This window comes from Rhagoletis zephyria, unplaced genomic scaffold (assembly GCF_001687245.7).
Source record: "Rhagoletis zephyria isolate East Lansing unplaced genomic scaffold, Rhagoletis_zephyria_1.1 Rzeph_scaffold_00206, whole genome shotgun sequence".
Classification (NCBI taxonomy): Eukaryota; Metazoa; Arthropoda; class Insecta; order Diptera; family Tephritidae; genus Rhagoletis; species Rhagoletis zephyria.
In genome coordinates this window covers 105,957-123,304 of record NW_016157290.1, presented here as the reverse complement: position 1 = coordinate 123,304, position 17,348 = coordinate 105,957, and the positions used below count along the sequence as shown (strand labels likewise).

The following is a 17,348-nucleotide window of genomic DNA, read 5'->3' as shown; positions in this document are numbered from 1 at the left end:
AGCCCCATGGCTAAGTTTGCCAAAACCTATAGCACCAACAGTCTAAAAAAAAATTTAAAAAAAAAACATTACCCTACCATAAATACATAATTGCTGTGAAGTATTTTCTGTCACTACCCTTCTTGAATATTGAAACTTTAAGTTATCTTCCAACATTACAGATTTTCACATTTTCCTCTGGTCATTCAGAATGCCATTATTTCAAATTACACACATGCCGGTATATGACAACCACGTTTGATATGAACGAATTGCATTCCATGGGTAGGCGTAATTAAAGGCGGATTAAGCTGCGCAACGCAGAGCAACCGTGTCTTAGCCATAGGCGACAGATTGTCGTGCGAGAGGGGCGTAATTAATTACATTCGAGTAACTTAATTGAAGATAGTATGTAACTCAAAACTATAGTTTATTGACAAGTATTTTAATTGAAGGAAAAATAAAGGAAAACGGAGAAATTCCAAGGAAACCAGAATTAATAACAATTAGCAACTGTAAATATTTGAAAAACATTAGCAGGTGTTTGTCATATCCAGGAGGAAAAATTACTTTCCACTTAAATGGTAATGCGAAATAGAGAAATGTGTGCGAATTGTTTGCACTCGTTGAAGAACTCTTTATTCCAAAGCTTCACATACGCAAGCAAAGTTTGATATATGAGCATTTATTGCTTAAAAGGTTTCAAGTGCTGATTAGTTGACGGCAAGATTAAACTGTTGTGGGAATTTACGATATAGTGGGTGACTGGTAGCTGATGGTACTTTACAGTACATTTGCAGTAAAGTAAAGAAAAATGCGAACGCTAGCAGCCGATACGGCTACATAATTACATTTAATGATTATTTGCTACTGTATAAGGTTGTCAATTTGAACATATCTACATATTTATTTTAAGTACTAAATGTAACTACCCTTTTCCGCATATTTGCCGGTAAGTTAATTATGATTTTTATAATTTCTCATACCTCATTGCAAGCACCCATTAAATTATCAATTGCGAGACTGATAAAACAGTAGCCCGTGTTCAAAAAAAAAAAAATTGCTACCATACATAGCCTATATCTTAGCTACCTCTACTTCAGTTTATTCGAGCATATTCGCAAAAATACACGCATTTTCAAGAACAAAGTTATTCCGTGCAAAATGCACTTTTCAATGAAATTTTCTATCAGCCTGCTGCTTTTGCTGTGCTGTGCCATTTACCAATCGTACGCCAGTATTGACGCTGAAGCTGCTCCTGTTAATGGCTCCGAGGATGGATGCATGTGTGGTCGCATATTTTCACCGGTCTGTGGCTCCGATTCGATAACTTACAGCAATAAGTGCCTCTTTGAATGCGCACGCAAGAAGTTAAGCCTCAAGGGTCGCAGTTTGACGTTGGCGCGTTCGGGCGCCTGTGCTACCCTGGCGGAAATTAGGAGCCATGTTGCCGCAGATGAGTTAGCTGAAGTAGATGCTGATGAGTTAGCTGACGTAGCTGCTGATGAGGTGGACAACGATTTGGCAACTTGTATCTGCGATCGCAGTTTGGCACCAATTTGTGGATCTGATAATCGCACCTACAACAATCGCTGTCTATTCGACTGCAAGCGCTCCATTTTGGCACGCTTGGGTAGAGTTTTGTCTATATTGCGAGAGGGCGCCTGCAAATAAGTAGGATATGTATGGGTAGTGAACCAGAGGTTGACGACACATCCTTGCAAATATTTTGTGCATTTGTAAAAAAGATTGGACATTTTTGGTAAATAAAGTTTTCTTGTGAAAATTATTTCAAAGATTTTGTGGAGCCGTACCAAGGCAAGTTAGAAAATTTAACTATTTTCCCGCCAGGTGGCGCTGTGGTCTGAGTATTTGAAAAATTTGACCTCGACGTCACATGTCCCCGCTATGTGTGTGTATTACCAACTAATCCAAATGCGCAGCTCTTTGATCCAACCCCTATAAAAGTAGACGACTAGCATGACAAAATTAAGGAAAAGAATAAGTAAGCAAAACGAACATGTGAATCCGAAACGATATTACATATTTAGAAACGCAAGTATTAATAACGGTAGCAATTTAAATGATGATATTGATTTTGAAGATTTATTCTTTGTCATAGTTTTCTATGGGGTTATGTGTTAGAGATCTGCTTGGGTAGATTCAAATTCTGTGTTAACCTAAATGCTGCTTTCTGCATTTTGATATTTCATATAACGAAGGACATAATATTTAAAGTTTTATAACTTCTGGCTTGATTTGAAGCTTAAAAAAATAAACAAGATTTCGGGGAAGAAATATTATATTAAGCCACAGAATATATAATTTAGTCGCTACAGATTACTACGTGGTCATCATTCTCAAGCTCGCCCTCTTCAGGTAAATTCTCGTAAGTAAAATAATACCTCATAGGTTATTTAAGAGATCTAATTAGCGATAGATAATGCCTAATCAAAAAAAAAAAAAAGGTAGAAGATGTTTTCTCAGATCTTTATTAAACTGAGAGAAGTCTCAAAAATGATAAAGACCACAAAAAATTAACTTAATTTCATCTGTCCTAATAAACTTGAAGGTCCTAGTAGTGGGTAATTCAGTGAGACTCTAGCTCAATTTAGTGAGTCAAGTCCGTGACATAGCACAATTGCTTTCCAAGCGCAGCAGTGCATGTTTCAACCAAGTCGCCGTCTCAGCCAACAGTCTCAACTTATTTTTTTTCTTTTCCTTTACTATTAATTCTTAGGACTGACTCAACTAATCGAATCATTGGTCAACAAGCTGACTGATAGGTATTTATATACATACATACATATACATAATTGAGCTACTGAGCCGCAATTATTTTTAAGTGAGTCTGAGTGTGAGGCTTATTGTTGGAAGTCAGCTCTCTAGCTCAACTCAGGGTAGATTTACCCAACTTTAATATATGTATCTATTATCTGTGAAGATTTGTTTGTATGTTTTGGCAAAGTTTTTAATAATTAAATTCTCAGTTGCAATATCGCCACATGCTATCACTTATATAAAGGATAAGAAGGTAGTGAGAATCTGCCCAGTACTTTTTTTGAAAAAAAAAATCCAAAAAGTTACCGCAAAATATTCTCATTTTCGTTGTTGCTGTTTCCGACAGGGTAGGTTAAGTTCTACGCAAGATACGTCGATGACATCATATGTCTTGTAACGGGAGACAAGGAAGAACAAATTCTAGGCTATCTCAACGACCAACACACGAATATAAATTTCACTATGGATAAGGAAAACGAAGGCAAAATAAACTATTTGGACATACCAATTAAAATAAATAAGGTTACCAACAAATGCGAATTCGGGATATATAGAAAGCCCACGGCCACAGACACGATAATACACAATACTTCAAACCACCCCCAACAGCACAAAAATGCAGCCTTTAGACATCTAATAACCAGGCTTGAACGAACCCCATTAGAAAAAGAAGCTTACAGCAAAGAACTTAATACGATATACGCAATCGCGGAAAATAACGGATACAGAAAGGGCCTAGTAAACAAGATAAGAAGAGAAACAAAAACGAAGAAATCAAATAAGAAGGAAAATAATGAAAAGGCTTGGGCAGTCTTGACTTATACGGGCAAAACGTCATATAAATTGGCTAAGGTATTCCAAAAGTATAACATTAATACAGCATTTAGAACGAAGGACAATGTGGGGAGAATACTACGAAATAGTGCAAACGAGGAAGACCCACTAGACAAGCAAGGTGTATATAAGTTGACTTGCGAATGTCAACATAGTTACATAGGACAAACAGGGCGCAAGATAAAAACAAGATATCGTGAACATATAAGGGACTACAACAAAAAAATGCTAAAACCTTCTACTACCCCGGAATCGAACTTCGCAAACCATATGGCAGAAAACCATTGTACGCCAATGAAAATAGGAAAGACAGCCAAAGTTCTCCATGTACAGCACAAAGGACAACGCCTAAACGTATTAGAGAATATGGAGATATATAAACAAAAGACGTTCCTTGGAAAAATAATAAATGAGCAAATAAACACCACATCTGATATATTATTCGAACCACTCAGGCTACTATACGCAAAACTAAACAGAAACCCTGCCACTACCATAAACAATGAAATGCAGGTCCAAACTACAGAAACAAAGAGAAAGAAAATAACTGACTTTTACCTACCTGCGAATCCATGCAACAATTAATCAAAAAAGAGGTGAACAGCTAATTTCTACCTGAGGATGTACACACAGAACTGAAACTACTGGTTGAACGAAAGAATAAAATCCGTTGAGACGTACCTAACTATGAACCAACGACGAGTTAACACGGCTATAAATAGTGACGGACAAACAGAAACTATTCAGAACGAAAAATGATATTGAAGATGGCACAACGCCGAAACCGGTTTGTCTCCAAACCAAATTTGACAAGGGATGACTCAAAATATTCAGTTTGCATCATATATGTACGCATGTATATTAGTATCTGTGATTCCATTACCTGAAAATAGCTGAGGTGCTCGTGATTGGACTGTAAAATAAAAATTGTGCATATAATGATCATCAATGCAAAGCGTACTATTTGCAAAATTTGAAATTTTAGAGGCAAAGAAAAAATCTTTTTAAATTGGTATATAAAGTGTTGTGAGGGAAATTCGCAAGATGTCTAATATCTAGTAAATTTTTAAGATATGGGTTGGTAGTAGTGTAGCTGAATGAAAGTTACTGGAAAATATAATTTTATATTGGACCCTTTGGATTAACAACGGCAATATTTTCCGAGTAGGCGACCTTCGGCTGCGCTTTAAAATAATAACCCTCATCAGAGCAACTTTGGCTACGTTGCCCGCAGTATTTTTTGCGCATATCAGAGAGAAGTCCATCTATTTTTGAACAGTCATAATAACATACATACGGCAGTAACTTTCACTGAATTTAAGTTAAAGTGATTCATTCATTTTGAATGCGAATGATTTGTTTGTCGTTTTGAAAGAATTCATGCAGATCTCTATTACGTACTACCTTCCTATACCGACTGCTATAGAAATGCGTACAAACATACATACATACATATGCATGTACCCAGCGGAAAATAGCTAAGCACCTTACGGGGCTATGCATGTTTTTTAAGCTTTTAGTGCCAAAATTGTTATCATTTAGTAAAGTATAAAATGAAAACGTCCGATTAAAACTTACTATGTTTTAAAATCAATACTGCCGAATATACTACAGAGTGCCGAACTACTTCGAGCGATTGCTTTACTTTATACCTACTTTATTTGGTAAAGCGACTAAGAAGTATGTCTGTTATCAAATGAATTGGTCTATTAGAAAGAAATTTTTGGTGGGGGATTGAAGAAAATAAAATTGTATAATTTCTATTGTTAATTTTAAATTAATTTTAAATTTTTACTTAACGGATTTCTGTGGTGCTACCACATACATAATTATTTCATAAAGAATAAAAACAAGTAATTTTTAAGCAAAAAACAAAACCGACTTCAATTCTCATATACAAATTTAAGATTATTGTTAATTTCTTCATGATCCAATGATCGGATTTCAACCGAATTAGTATGTGACCACTTGTGAGGTATAAAAGAATTATAGAAATGGGTTAACGTGGTCCAAAGTTATGCGGTAACATACATAAAAAAAATAATAATAATATTCCGACGAACTGATAACCTTTTCCTTTTTTGAAGTCGGTTAGAAATATAAAAAAACACATATAAAAACTTTAAAAGCATAATACAAAAACTTTAAAAAACTTATTAAAATTCTTGCAAACCCAAAATCGTTAACTTCAAACTTAGAATTCCTAATAACAAAACCGCAATATGTTTTAACTCAAGGCACTTCCCTAGAAACCGCGTCTTTTTCGTTAGTAAGTATGAAAATCAAAAAACAACGATGTATCGCAAATATCGATGATCGAAAATTTCCCACTTGATGTAAAAAGTAGTAAATTTTTTTAAACTAGTATCTCTGGTATATAAAACCACAATTGCATTTTTCCAATTTTTAAATTTCATGCAAATTGATGCCTCGATGTATGCGCCCTGATATATAGAAAATCAATCAAAGCAATACATTAATGCATTTGTTAAAGTAAGGGAAATCCAGCAGGGAAGGTGTAGTGACCGTCGGCTGACGCGATTCTTTTTCCTACTGGGAATATATGATGTTTTTATATGTATTTTATTCATGCATGATGGTCTTTCTATTGCTGACAGTTTTCTTGATAAAGCTCGTATATTAAAATATTATCGCCGCGATGGTAGATACGCTCACTGATAACACACTCTGCCTGCTATAAATTGAGAATACATGCCTGTAAATATACATATGTATATCTATGAATGTAGCCAATGGTGAGTAATTGACCAGAAACTAGAAAGATCTTTAAAACAAAACAACGCTTTTTATTCATAGCAAAATATATGGTTTATATAAATAGTTCACACAATAGTTTGTTTGATAAAATTGTAAAAACATTTAAAAAGGTATAAATACATTCAATAAGCCGAACTACATATTGTAATCATTATGTAAATGTAAAAAAATTTCTCACATCAATTTGAATTAAATTTTAATGCACCAGTTAACACTTAGCACGCTCCGGAACGCAATAGATTGAGACTACGTCCTCTACGTTCCACATCCCGGCGTACACAGTCGTATTCGCAGCGATTTGAATAGGTGACCAAATTGGCTGCGCAAACGGGATCAAAGTTGCGTGGACAGGGACATAGTGGTCTGCCCTCGTCGTCGAGTACAGCTGCTGTGGTCAGGCAAGATGACGTGGCCAGAAGGATGACGCCCAGCATCAACAACGAGATTAGACGTAGAAATTGCATGCTGTAACTAGTTGAGGTTTTGTTTATATTTGTCGCTTTTGTTTATTTTAATTGTAGTTATTTAAGTCCGGTGTTTATTCAGTCTAAACCAGCGCGCGCTCGTCTCTTAGTGGAAGTTCGCGTATGTGCTTTCGATAATCAACTAAGTTACCTTGCCTTGCGCTGATAAGTTTTTATGCGAGTATTGTGCGGCCTTATCGCTCGCATAATTAAGTATGTACATATGTAACATAAATACGCCAATGCGGGCACAGTGTTGACTACTAAGTAAGAATTGGTAAATAATAAAACGTAGTTTCGCAAAAGGGGAACTTTTTGGTGTTAAGAAAAGGGGATTATTATACGCATGCATATGTACATACCTACATTACGATGCATATGGTTATAGAATTGCGAATATAAATAATTCCCCTTTTAAACGGCTTAATCAAGATTGAGGATTTTTTGCTTTATTTTAGCTGTAGCGAAAAAATATATAGTGGTGTGTGTTATAGAATTAATTATATTTTCATAAAAAATTAATAATTTTTTTTTTAAATTAAAATAATTGTGATTATTATATCCACGCCTCCAATCCAAACCATGCTAAGTCTGACTAAGTGTAAGGTCACTTAGAATGGTATCGTTTGGAGGCGTCTATATTAGAAGAACGTGTATACTAACTTTTGAATTTAACTGTATATGGGCTACGTAAGCGGATCAAATAATTATTTACGGCGTTAAGTATTTAAGTAGGCTGACCTGTGGATTAATCTGGACGGAATAAGAGTCGTACAGGGGAACTATTTACACTAAAAAAATCTGCAGTTAGCGCTCTCACCGGTGTCATCACAGGGCACTGTACTAAAGTACCAATGCTCCATCGAATGGCGTATACCAACAAGCTCCTTCCGCAGAAATTGTCGGGATGAGGATGACGAGGAATCAATTCACCACTTCTTTTCACGTCAATGGCCAGCTCTCTAGACAAAGCGTCTCAAGCATTTGGGATCACGCTTTTTCAAAAGCTTGGGAGAGATAGCGGAGGTGAAAATATCGAACATCCACGCCTTCATCTGGGATAGTAAATGGTTTGACAGACTTTATACTGACATTTTGGATTAACCTCAGTTGGAAGGATATGCCTCCTTCTGGCACACACAGAGGGCATTCACAATGGGCAAATCTGAATCCGAGTTTAAGCCTTCCTAACCTAATCTAAGATATCTTTTACAAATAAATCAACGCATTTAAAGGAACTTTTTTAATGACTACCTACGTAAGTCATGATTCTCTTTAATACATACATATATGCAGCTTACCCCCTATTATGAATTTCCGTGCGAAAGACGATAAACGCTTGCCAGCGTATCGTATGAAATCAGTTTTCGTATTATCGTTTAGATTTAGGGGATGTGTGGATGTGTAAGCCAAAAACCGTAAAAATTAATAAAAGCCGCGATTTTTCAAACAGCTTCTTCTTCTTATCGTTTGGCGCTGTAAACGCCTAAGCGATTTTGGCCGAGTTCAACAAAGCACGCCAGTCGTTTGTCTTCTGTGCCAACTGCCGCCAATTGGAAATGCTAAATGAAGACATATCCTTCACCACTTGGCTTTCCATCAAAGTGGGGGCTCCTCTTCCTCTGCTACCGCTGAATACATTCAGAGCTGGAGGGTTTCTATCCATTCGTGCCACATGGCCATCCAGTTTCTCGGGGATATCAAATTCAGACAGCGCCACATAAAGACAACTTCTTTTCCTGTTATCAAAAGGGCTTACAAACCGTTTGCCGCCCTCTAAAATGCAGCTAATTTTAGATTAGGTGAGTTTTTCCCACAACTCGGACAATAAATTGGCTTATCTAATCTTCAATTGCGTAGAGTTAAAAGATTACTAGGTTTTTCACATAGCCTCACAAAAAGATGTTTTAAGACCTTTTGGCTCTTGGTGGCCAAGAAACATCGCCGAATTTCGAAATTGCGTGTGCTGTGAAATTTCTCTCGTAATAGCGGCATAACAGGGGGGGAATAAAAATGGAAGCGTGGCGCTGACTAAAAGCTCAGTTAGTCTAGACTTAATTTCCGTAACATAACCTAAATTAATATTTTATCCAACCTGTTGTATGAGAAACTGTGTTGGCGGTTAGTTAAAACTTAACTCAACGTAAGCAACTTAAGAACCTGTAGATTTCAGATTCCTAAGTTACGGCTTTACGGAAATTCAGAGCGGTGAGAGAATCAGGCTTGCCAGATTTTTGTTTTTGTATTTCTCAAAAGTAAATTTACGCAAACATATTTTTTTGATGTGGCATGTTAGACGGTAAACTGTCAAAGAGCTAAAAGAGAATATACAAAAACAAAATATTTCCGCTTCTGGCTTAAGTTGACGTATTGAGTAATCATTGATGATTTCTTACGGTAAGTTAAATTAAGGTAAGTCGAGACTAACTGAGCCTTTTCTCAAATAAGTTCTTACTTATTTTCAATGGGGTTCCTATCTGAACTAGTGTGGTGACTGCACTACCGACGGAGAGGTATATGTCCTGGTTAGTTTTGCATGTTTTCTGCACGGCCGTCGGCAAAAAAAAGACAAACATACCTACGTACATACATATGTCAAATGGTTTGAGAGTGTGTAAAGGCGTGTAAAGGTAACAGATTAACTGACGCAAGATTAATTGGGAACAGTAAATTTTGTGAGATAACTGGTAAAGGACCAGTTATGCATACTTAAATTTTTTTTTGTTTTGGGTTGACTTGAGAAATGTCATACAAGTGACATTCGCTTGGTTAGTGGGGGTTAGAAAGGGACCAATGTGTGTAAATGCTGTTCCCAAGATATCTTTGAGTCATGCGAAATGTCTTTAGAAATCATCACAGCAAGTGTGAATTCCCTTGATTTGTGTGAAATAATTTGACAGAACGTAAGTAATTTACGCAGCATGTAAACATAGTTTAAGACTTGGACCTCGAAAATTAACATAATTAAATACTTCGTTTTGCTAAAACAATTTGCCGTGCGTCAAAGCTCGAGCTGGTGAGAACTTCACTTGCGGCAGATATTTTACACCCTCTTAGCAGATTCTAAAGTGTTGAATTTTCTAATGGAGTTAAGCTACTAACGCGTATTGTACTTAAGGGCGATGCCGAACAACTGAGGATACACTATAAGAAATAGTCAAATCTATGCGGCGGCAATTTAGGTCGACAGGTTATTAAAGCGATATGTGGTACTTAAAAATATTTTTTCGACGACATACACATGCATGTATGTACATTAGACTGCATCACCAAAAAAAGTTGGGATTTTTCAGCTGGGATTACAAAATCTATTATATTTTAAGACTTGCACCCAAATATTTCGGAAAAATATTAAGATTTACGTGAGCTGGACCGATTTGAAAATACCTCCAAAAATGGACTTTTTTATGAATAAAAATAGTTTCTAAAAGGAATTTTTGAAAGAAATCCCCTCAGATGACAAAATAGTTTAAGCTTAGAAAATCTATATAAAAATATTCAAAAATTTATTGAACGGAATCATAATAATGAGATCTTTGATGCTGTTTTTTAACATTTTTCAGAGCCTTTGTTTAAGAAAAACTTGAATAACTGGGCCAAAACTATACAGATATAGACTTTCCGAAGTATTAGTGGAAAGGTATTTTCTCACCCTTTTTATTTAATTAAAAAAAACTGATTCACGTCCCAATTTGTTCTTTATAAAATACCAACACATCTTAATTCAACATAAAATGACGCTGGTTTATCTTACTCTTTTGTCCTTTGAATGAGCTTGTTTAGAAAGAAATAAAAAGGATGAGAAAGTTATTTTCCAATGATGCCTCATAAGTCTGAATCGGTAAAGTTTAGGCTGAGTTATTCAAGTTTTTTTTGAACCAGTTCAGTTTGAAAAAAGTTCAAAAACAGTTTAAATATTCCACTTATTTTAGCTCAAATGCAAGCAAAAGTATCTCGAAAAATACAATTTATTAGCAATGTATTTAAGAAAGGTTTGAAAGGTTTATATCCTGGGGGAAAAGGAAAAGTTTTGTTTCGACGTGGTCGGACCCAGGGAAGTAGTTGCAAGGGGGTGTTTGAAGAGGTGGTTACTGTTGGGTGGGCTACCTTCACAAACACGATGGGTATGCCGGAGTCGTTTCTACAGTATCCAGACGCCAAATTCGTCAGAGTAACATGGGGTCTCTCGAGGTCGATGAAGCTCTTCATCTGCGATGGGCGTTGGTTCAACTGCGACAATGGCATTATAGAAAAGGGAGGTGTAATAGCTGCTTGGGCATAAAATTGTGTGCTCTTTGGGGAGCATTGAGGCTTCGTTATGCAGGTGGTGTGCAAAATTGTGAATGCAGCGGAAATAGCGGGCCGGTAATGCATCCTAAATTTATGCTTTAATATTAAAACTGAACTAAAGTATAAGATATACGGGACAATTCTGGATAAGATGGATCAGGTCCAACAGTCGCAATGGACGAGTGAGCAAGGTCCTGGCGTGCCACTCGAGAGATCTGAGGTTCGAATCCTCATCTCATCTCATCTCATCTCATCTCATCTCATCTCATCTCATCTCATCTCATCTCATCTCATCTCATCTAAGCAAATCACAATTGTTATCAGGACTTTAGCGTACTTATTCTTTTTGAAATTTCTAAATTCCATCACTGGTATGTATGTACATAGCTAAAGAAAAGTGATTGAAACTTTTGCTGATAATGCATACAATTTAAAACAAACTACAGTTTCGCAAACAAACCTGAACTGAATTTTTCGCAATGCATTATCAAAGTTCTAGCATTATCATAAAGCAGATCTCTTTAGGCAAAACAGCACAGGTATTTATTCAATAAAAGTCCTTTTTTTCCAAGATTCGGGCTATACTCGTAAATATTTTTGAGGGTCTTAATTTTTTAACATACATAAAATACTTATTAATCGACTTCACAAAAAGCAGCAGATTATCAATTCGCCGGAATATTATTATTTTGTTTTTTATGTATGTTACCGCATAACTTTGGACTACGTTAACCGGTTTTGTTTTTTGCATAGAAAGTACTTGTTTTATATAAATTATTTAGGCAATATTACTTTATTTTTGGGTTCTTTTTTTTACATATTTATATCACATAGACTTTCATACACATAATTGCCGCCTTAATAAAATTATGCACACGCTCCTTGATGCCTCACAGTTAAACCTCTGCCTTGACATTTCAGATCACATTCGTTGCTATAGGTTTGCCCATTGCTCCCACAAACAGGCTGATAGATGTAAGGGCAGGCACATAAGCCTTGTCCATTTGATGAAGTGAAGCATATCGCCAATGCCAGTAAAAGTATAGCGAAACAGTGTAGGTATTTCATTACGTTTATTTTTTATTACTCAAATTGTTAGAAATAATATTCGATGAATTGCGCGGTTGAGCTGCACACTATTTAATGAAAATAATTTGCCTTAACGTGTGAAATTTATACACTTTGTACGAATGCATGTTTGTAAGTACCCTGCTGGAAATTGAATTAGTTTGAAAGTAATTTATAAACTACTCTGTATTCAATGATAACTAATTGAAATTCTCGCTATTTTACCTGCAACGAACTCATTTATTTAACATGGCGATGTCCTAGGAAGCAGTCAATTACCTTTTCCTGCAAGTATTTTCAACTAATTTAAAATGCATTTGGATTAAACCACTTTAAGCTCAGTCGTTTGAATTCGCTTTCGTTCTGTACTTCACAGATGCTTTTTCATGCTTCCCAGACACAAATTGTTTCTTTGAGTAAAAAAAGTATCGAAATTCGAAATTGATTTAATTGATTGATTGAAAAAAATCACTTGCTTCCGTCAGGGTACGCTTGGGAAACATGTAGCATGATTAGAAGATTATATTAAAGCTTGCCTTTTATTTAACCTGTGTATATATTTAGCCGGTTTAACAACAAAATTAAACAAATTGTTATCGCTAAAAGTCACAGCTGCCTTGGAAATCCCATTGTTTTTTTTTTTTAAATATGTATGTATGAAAATACGAGTAGTTTTTATAAAGCTTATTTTTCAAGCAAATTGCTTGTGGAAAGAGTTGCAAATTTAAGACTCTTCTAATGATGACAGTTTTATAAGTTATGAACATGCTCCAATAATTTAAGTCAAATATTTGAAGAATGAAACTATTCATATGTGATAAACTCGAAATATTTATTACGGGCTTACAAATGGGTGATTCCATAAAAATGAACACCGAAAATGCAAGCAAAGGTGGCCTCAAACAGATGCGATACAACAATTTACGATAAAGCTGTTTCGATCGGAAGGTTTGCCGCGAAAAAAAATCATATATCTAACGCAGAGATTCTTAAAGTGTGTTCCGCGGAACCCAAGGATTCCGTAGAAAAGTCACCGGGGTTCCCCGCGAAATTAGTTTTGGTATGAATAAACACGGCGGTCGGTTTGCGTTGCACTCAGAAAGAAAAGTTCTATAAACAGCTTGACCGAGACGCAAGTATCTATTTTCAGGTATGTATACATATGTACTCGTAGTTGGTATGATTGCCATCCTGTGTGCCATACCTACATAAGAGCGTTGAGTTTGCGCTTGCTCTGGCTAGTTTGTTTATTTTCTAACCGGCATGTGTTGTTGGCCGCTGTAGCCAAAGGGTTATATACAACTTTTTACAAGGAACGCGATGAATTACCAAGTAAAATGTGAAATTTCATGACTAGGCACTTGGAAAATCACCTGAAATCTTACGTCAGATTATTTTTCGGATGGTAGTAGTAATATCGGCTTGGTACAAAATCCATTTACGAAGCATTCATAGATCTTCAGCGTACTTCGACATTGAAACACACATTTGATTCTGTGTCTGTGAAAGAGTTTTGGGTTAGTGTTAGGAGTGAATATCATGAAGTCGCTAAAAAGGCCATCTTTAACTTTGCTTCCTTTTGTCACAATATACTCTGCCAACAGGGTTTTCAGCATACGCTTTCAGCTACGCCAGAAATGCGCATGCAGCTTTCAGATATATCTAACCACTATCTTATAAAATAATTAATAACAGTGGAACAATTTCATTCTTCACATTAAAATTTAAAGTATGTATACTATTATTTTTCTTCTAGTAAAAGTTTTTATTCATATTTAAATTGCTCTGCCTTTGATTTTTAGTAATTTGATGTGGGGTTCCATAAATAAAAGGTATCTAGTAAGGGTTCCATCATCTCTAAAGTTTAAGGACCCCTGATCTAACGTATACGGGTACATGGGCCAAGCTCTCTGCTTTTTAAAATATAAACTGAAAAAATTGTCTTGCTATGTGGCGCCAGGATCGAGATATTTTGAAAAACCTTTTTTATGGTTCGATTTGGTTCGAATTTGGCGTATGTAGTTGAAACATAATAAATCACAGATTTCCAAAAAATTTGGCCTGAATTGGCGCCGAAGTCAAAATATAAAGTGTATTCGACATAAAATGCATGTTTTATTTGCGTTAAAAACTTATTAAAAACCTTTTCTGATAACAGTCGCCATTCGACAGACAGTGGCAAATTACCGAATGTTTGGAAACGTATGCTCGCTTAAGATTGTTATTGTATCATGATTTTGTTTTTAAAGGCCTGTATGCAGCTCTCAAGAAAAGCAAACACTCCATATAAAATGACGTACAAGAAATGGCTAAGAAATTTTCTTAAGTCAAATTTTCTTAAGGCAGTACGCAGTTCTTAAGGAATTTACTACGCTTTCTACTACGGTTTTCTAAAGTTTTTTGTGAAAAAAGAGCAGAAGGCAACCCAGGTTTGCAACAGATCCGACACACGAAAACTTGTTCCTAGGTTCCTCTAGATAGTACTTACCCAACCTGAGCTCTTTCTATTAATTTTCAATTTAGTCTCATATAAAAATGGTAATATCTTATCACTAATAGATCGTTAAACCAGTTACATCGTCAATATTTATAGGAAATCAAACGCTCTACAAAAATGGTCTCATATACTCTTTTCATTAATCTCACCATTTAAAAGATATTCTAGGTCAAAGACTGAAGTATTTTAAGGAAAATAACTATTTGTTTTGAATTTTGTAACTTACTAAAAAATAAATATCGTGAAATGAGTTTCATTTATTTCTTTAGGAAATTGAAAGCTCTACAAAAAAGTTCTGATGTGACTAATCGATAACTCTAACTATTTAGAAGATATTCGCAGTAGAATCCCAATGCCTACTGATTTTAATACTTTTTCAATAAATATTTTCAATTTATCCATTCAATTTATGAATTTTGAGAATGACCCACCCTAATATATACTTATTTAAAATATAAATCATATATATACGAAAACAAAAATTTCCCTCTCCACTTTCCCATAAACAATTCATAATAGAGCAGTTTTTCCACTTAACAACACTACTCTTCAGGTCGCGTATTTTTTAACCGACCTGGCTGAACTCGGATAAATAGCCGAGTTTGTCTTGTTGCTTTGCGTGTATTTCGTCATTTAATCGAGTGTTCTTTTGTAGCTCGGTTGCAAAAGAAGGGACCTAATACCGGCGAACGGCAAACTTCGTGCAATTGGGCGATGCTGTCGTTCACCGTTCGCCCAGATATTTCGCCTACTTAAACAGAATTACAGCGGTAGCGAAAACAGCTTATACCATTTGGTCGCCTCTATAACCTTGGCGACCATTTTTAGAAAAAACTAAACCATATTTAGAAATGAGGAAATGATAACAAATATAAATGTAAAACAAAGAGAAATTATTATAAATTATTTTATTTCAAGCGATTTAACGAATCCACAACTATATATATCAAACAACAAAAATAATTCGTGATTATATTGTTTTCTTCTAGAACTTTGAAAGCTGCCATCGCCCAGCAAGGCTATAGAAATAAATCTATCGCCATGAAAGGCCGCCTAGCGAACGTCGAATTTCGCATTGCCTGTGTTCAATTTCATATGCTTGCGGATGTTCTAATTTTGACAGAGGGAATTTCGCTGTGGTGAGTTCGCCGTTCGCCGGCATTGTATTTCAGCTATAAAGAATTGCACCAAGCATCAAATTCAAAAATTTTCTCGTTTTGAAAAAAAGAAAATTACTAAATTTTGTGCGAAAAACACCAAGTTGGCAACAGTGTGATTAAGAGCTTTCGGTCAAAACAGATTTTCACCATGAGATCCTTTTTCCATAACATCCAGAATAAACAAAATCTTTCAAACTATCTTGCGTACTGTTTTTCAATTGCCTCACAATAAGGCTTAGCCAGAATTGCCCTGTGTATTTGTACTATATCTAGTTGTTCTGGTTCAGCGGATAAAAAGTTATTTTTTTAAATGATTTCTTCGAACTTGGTTTGTCTTACTGATTTCTCAATTAAAGCTACAACTTTTAGCAGTCATATTGTTATTTTGGTCATAATTTCTGATTAAGAGTAAGTCGACAAAATATGTAAAATAAATCCGGGTTCTCCAATTTTTTTTTTTTAATTTGAAAATAGGTAACCTATATATTTTTAAACCCGGTTTTTGAGACAATGCGAATAATCGAACTTAGTAATTTATAAGAGTTTATGTACATATATGCAAATGGAAAAAAAAAATCCAACCTTAAACTTCACTTACAAATGTTATTAACAGCAATCTCTACATGGCTTGCACTGGTAAATTTAATAAGACTTTTCGCTTAAAGCTATTCGTACTTTCTACCAACTGGCCTAAAGCTCAGTGTTTAAATGCTAAAGTGTTAGCTACTAAGTGTTAGTGAAGCTTTTTGCAGTAAGCGATTTTTTAGAACTAAACTTTAGTTACTACATAAAGCTAAAACTGAAGAACTTGCAAGAACTTACTCTGCTAGAACTTATTGAATTCGCTGGCTAGCAAAGCTTTAATACATACATATGTATGTATACGTTCAGTATGTATTTACGTATACAAAGTATGTATACATTAGAGACCTGCACGAGTAAGTCAAAATGTAGTACTCTTTTCATATCATCATTTTCATATAAGACTTTTATGTTGAACGAAGTTTAATTTGAAAAATGGGTCAAAATTATAAATCTAAAAAATTCATTTGAAACGTGTATTTGTAACGGAAATTGTATGACAAAATGGAAGTTACAAGATAGAAGTAATTTTTAAGCAAAAAACAAAACCGACTTCAATTCTCATATACAAATTTAAGATTATCGCGTAATTTTTTCATGATCCAATGGTCGGATTTAAACCAAATTAGTATGGGCCAACATGTGAGGTAACACATGGAATTATTGAAATCGGTTAAGGTAGTCCAAAGTTAGGCGGTAACTTACATAAACAAAAATGTTGCGACGAATTGAAAACATTTCTCCTTTTTGTGAAACCGGTTAAAAATGAAAAAATTTGCTTTAAAATGAAGTGAAAAGTTCAATAAAGGTTGTCTTTAAATCCATTGATTTATTTTATTCTTAAATGTATACATATGTATTTTTTGTTGCATTTCGCTTAATGAATTTCACATGTAACGCGCTTACGGTGATGCC

General features: G+C 35.1%; 3 protein-coding genes across 4 annotated transcripts in view; 1 reads left to right on the top strand and 2 right to left on the bottom strand.

Moving 5' to 3' along the window:
• Positions 1-17,348, bottom strand: part of LOC108358093 (calcium/calmodulin-dependent 3',5'-cyclic nucleotide phosphodiesterase 1C-like) — a 197,374-nt gene that overhangs the window by 107,505 nt on the left and 72,521 nt on the right. The gene's annotated exons all lie outside the window — the stretch shown is intronic.
• LOC108358097 (ovomucoid-like) lies at positions 1,102-1,750 on the top strand. Its single transcript, XM_017609245.1, has one exon. The coding sequence runs from the start codon at positions 1,144-1,146 to the stop codon at positions 1,651-1,653; it is 510 nt and encodes a 169-aa protein (XP_017464734.1). The 5' UTR covers positions 1,102-1,143; the 3' UTR covers positions 1,654-1,750.
• On the bottom strand, positions 6,381-7,018 carry LOC108358098 (serine protease inhibitor Kazal-type 2). The gene has a single exon (XM_017609246.1). The coding sequence runs from the start codon at positions 6,834-6,836 to the stop codon at positions 6,588-6,590; it is 249 nt and encodes an 82-aa protein (XP_017464735.1). The 5' UTR covers positions 6,837-7,018; the 3' UTR covers positions 6,381-6,587.

What these genes read in the sequence shown, in the direction of transcription:
- LOC108358097 (XM_017609245.1), top strand. Translation starts at nt 1,144, where the DNA reads ATGCACTTTTCAATGAAATTTTCTATCAGCCTGCTGCTTTTGCTGTGC.
- LOC108358098 (XM_017609246.1), bottom strand. Translation starts at nt 6,836, where the DNA reads ATGCAATTTCTACGTCTAATCTCGTTGTTGATGCTGGGCGTCATCCTT.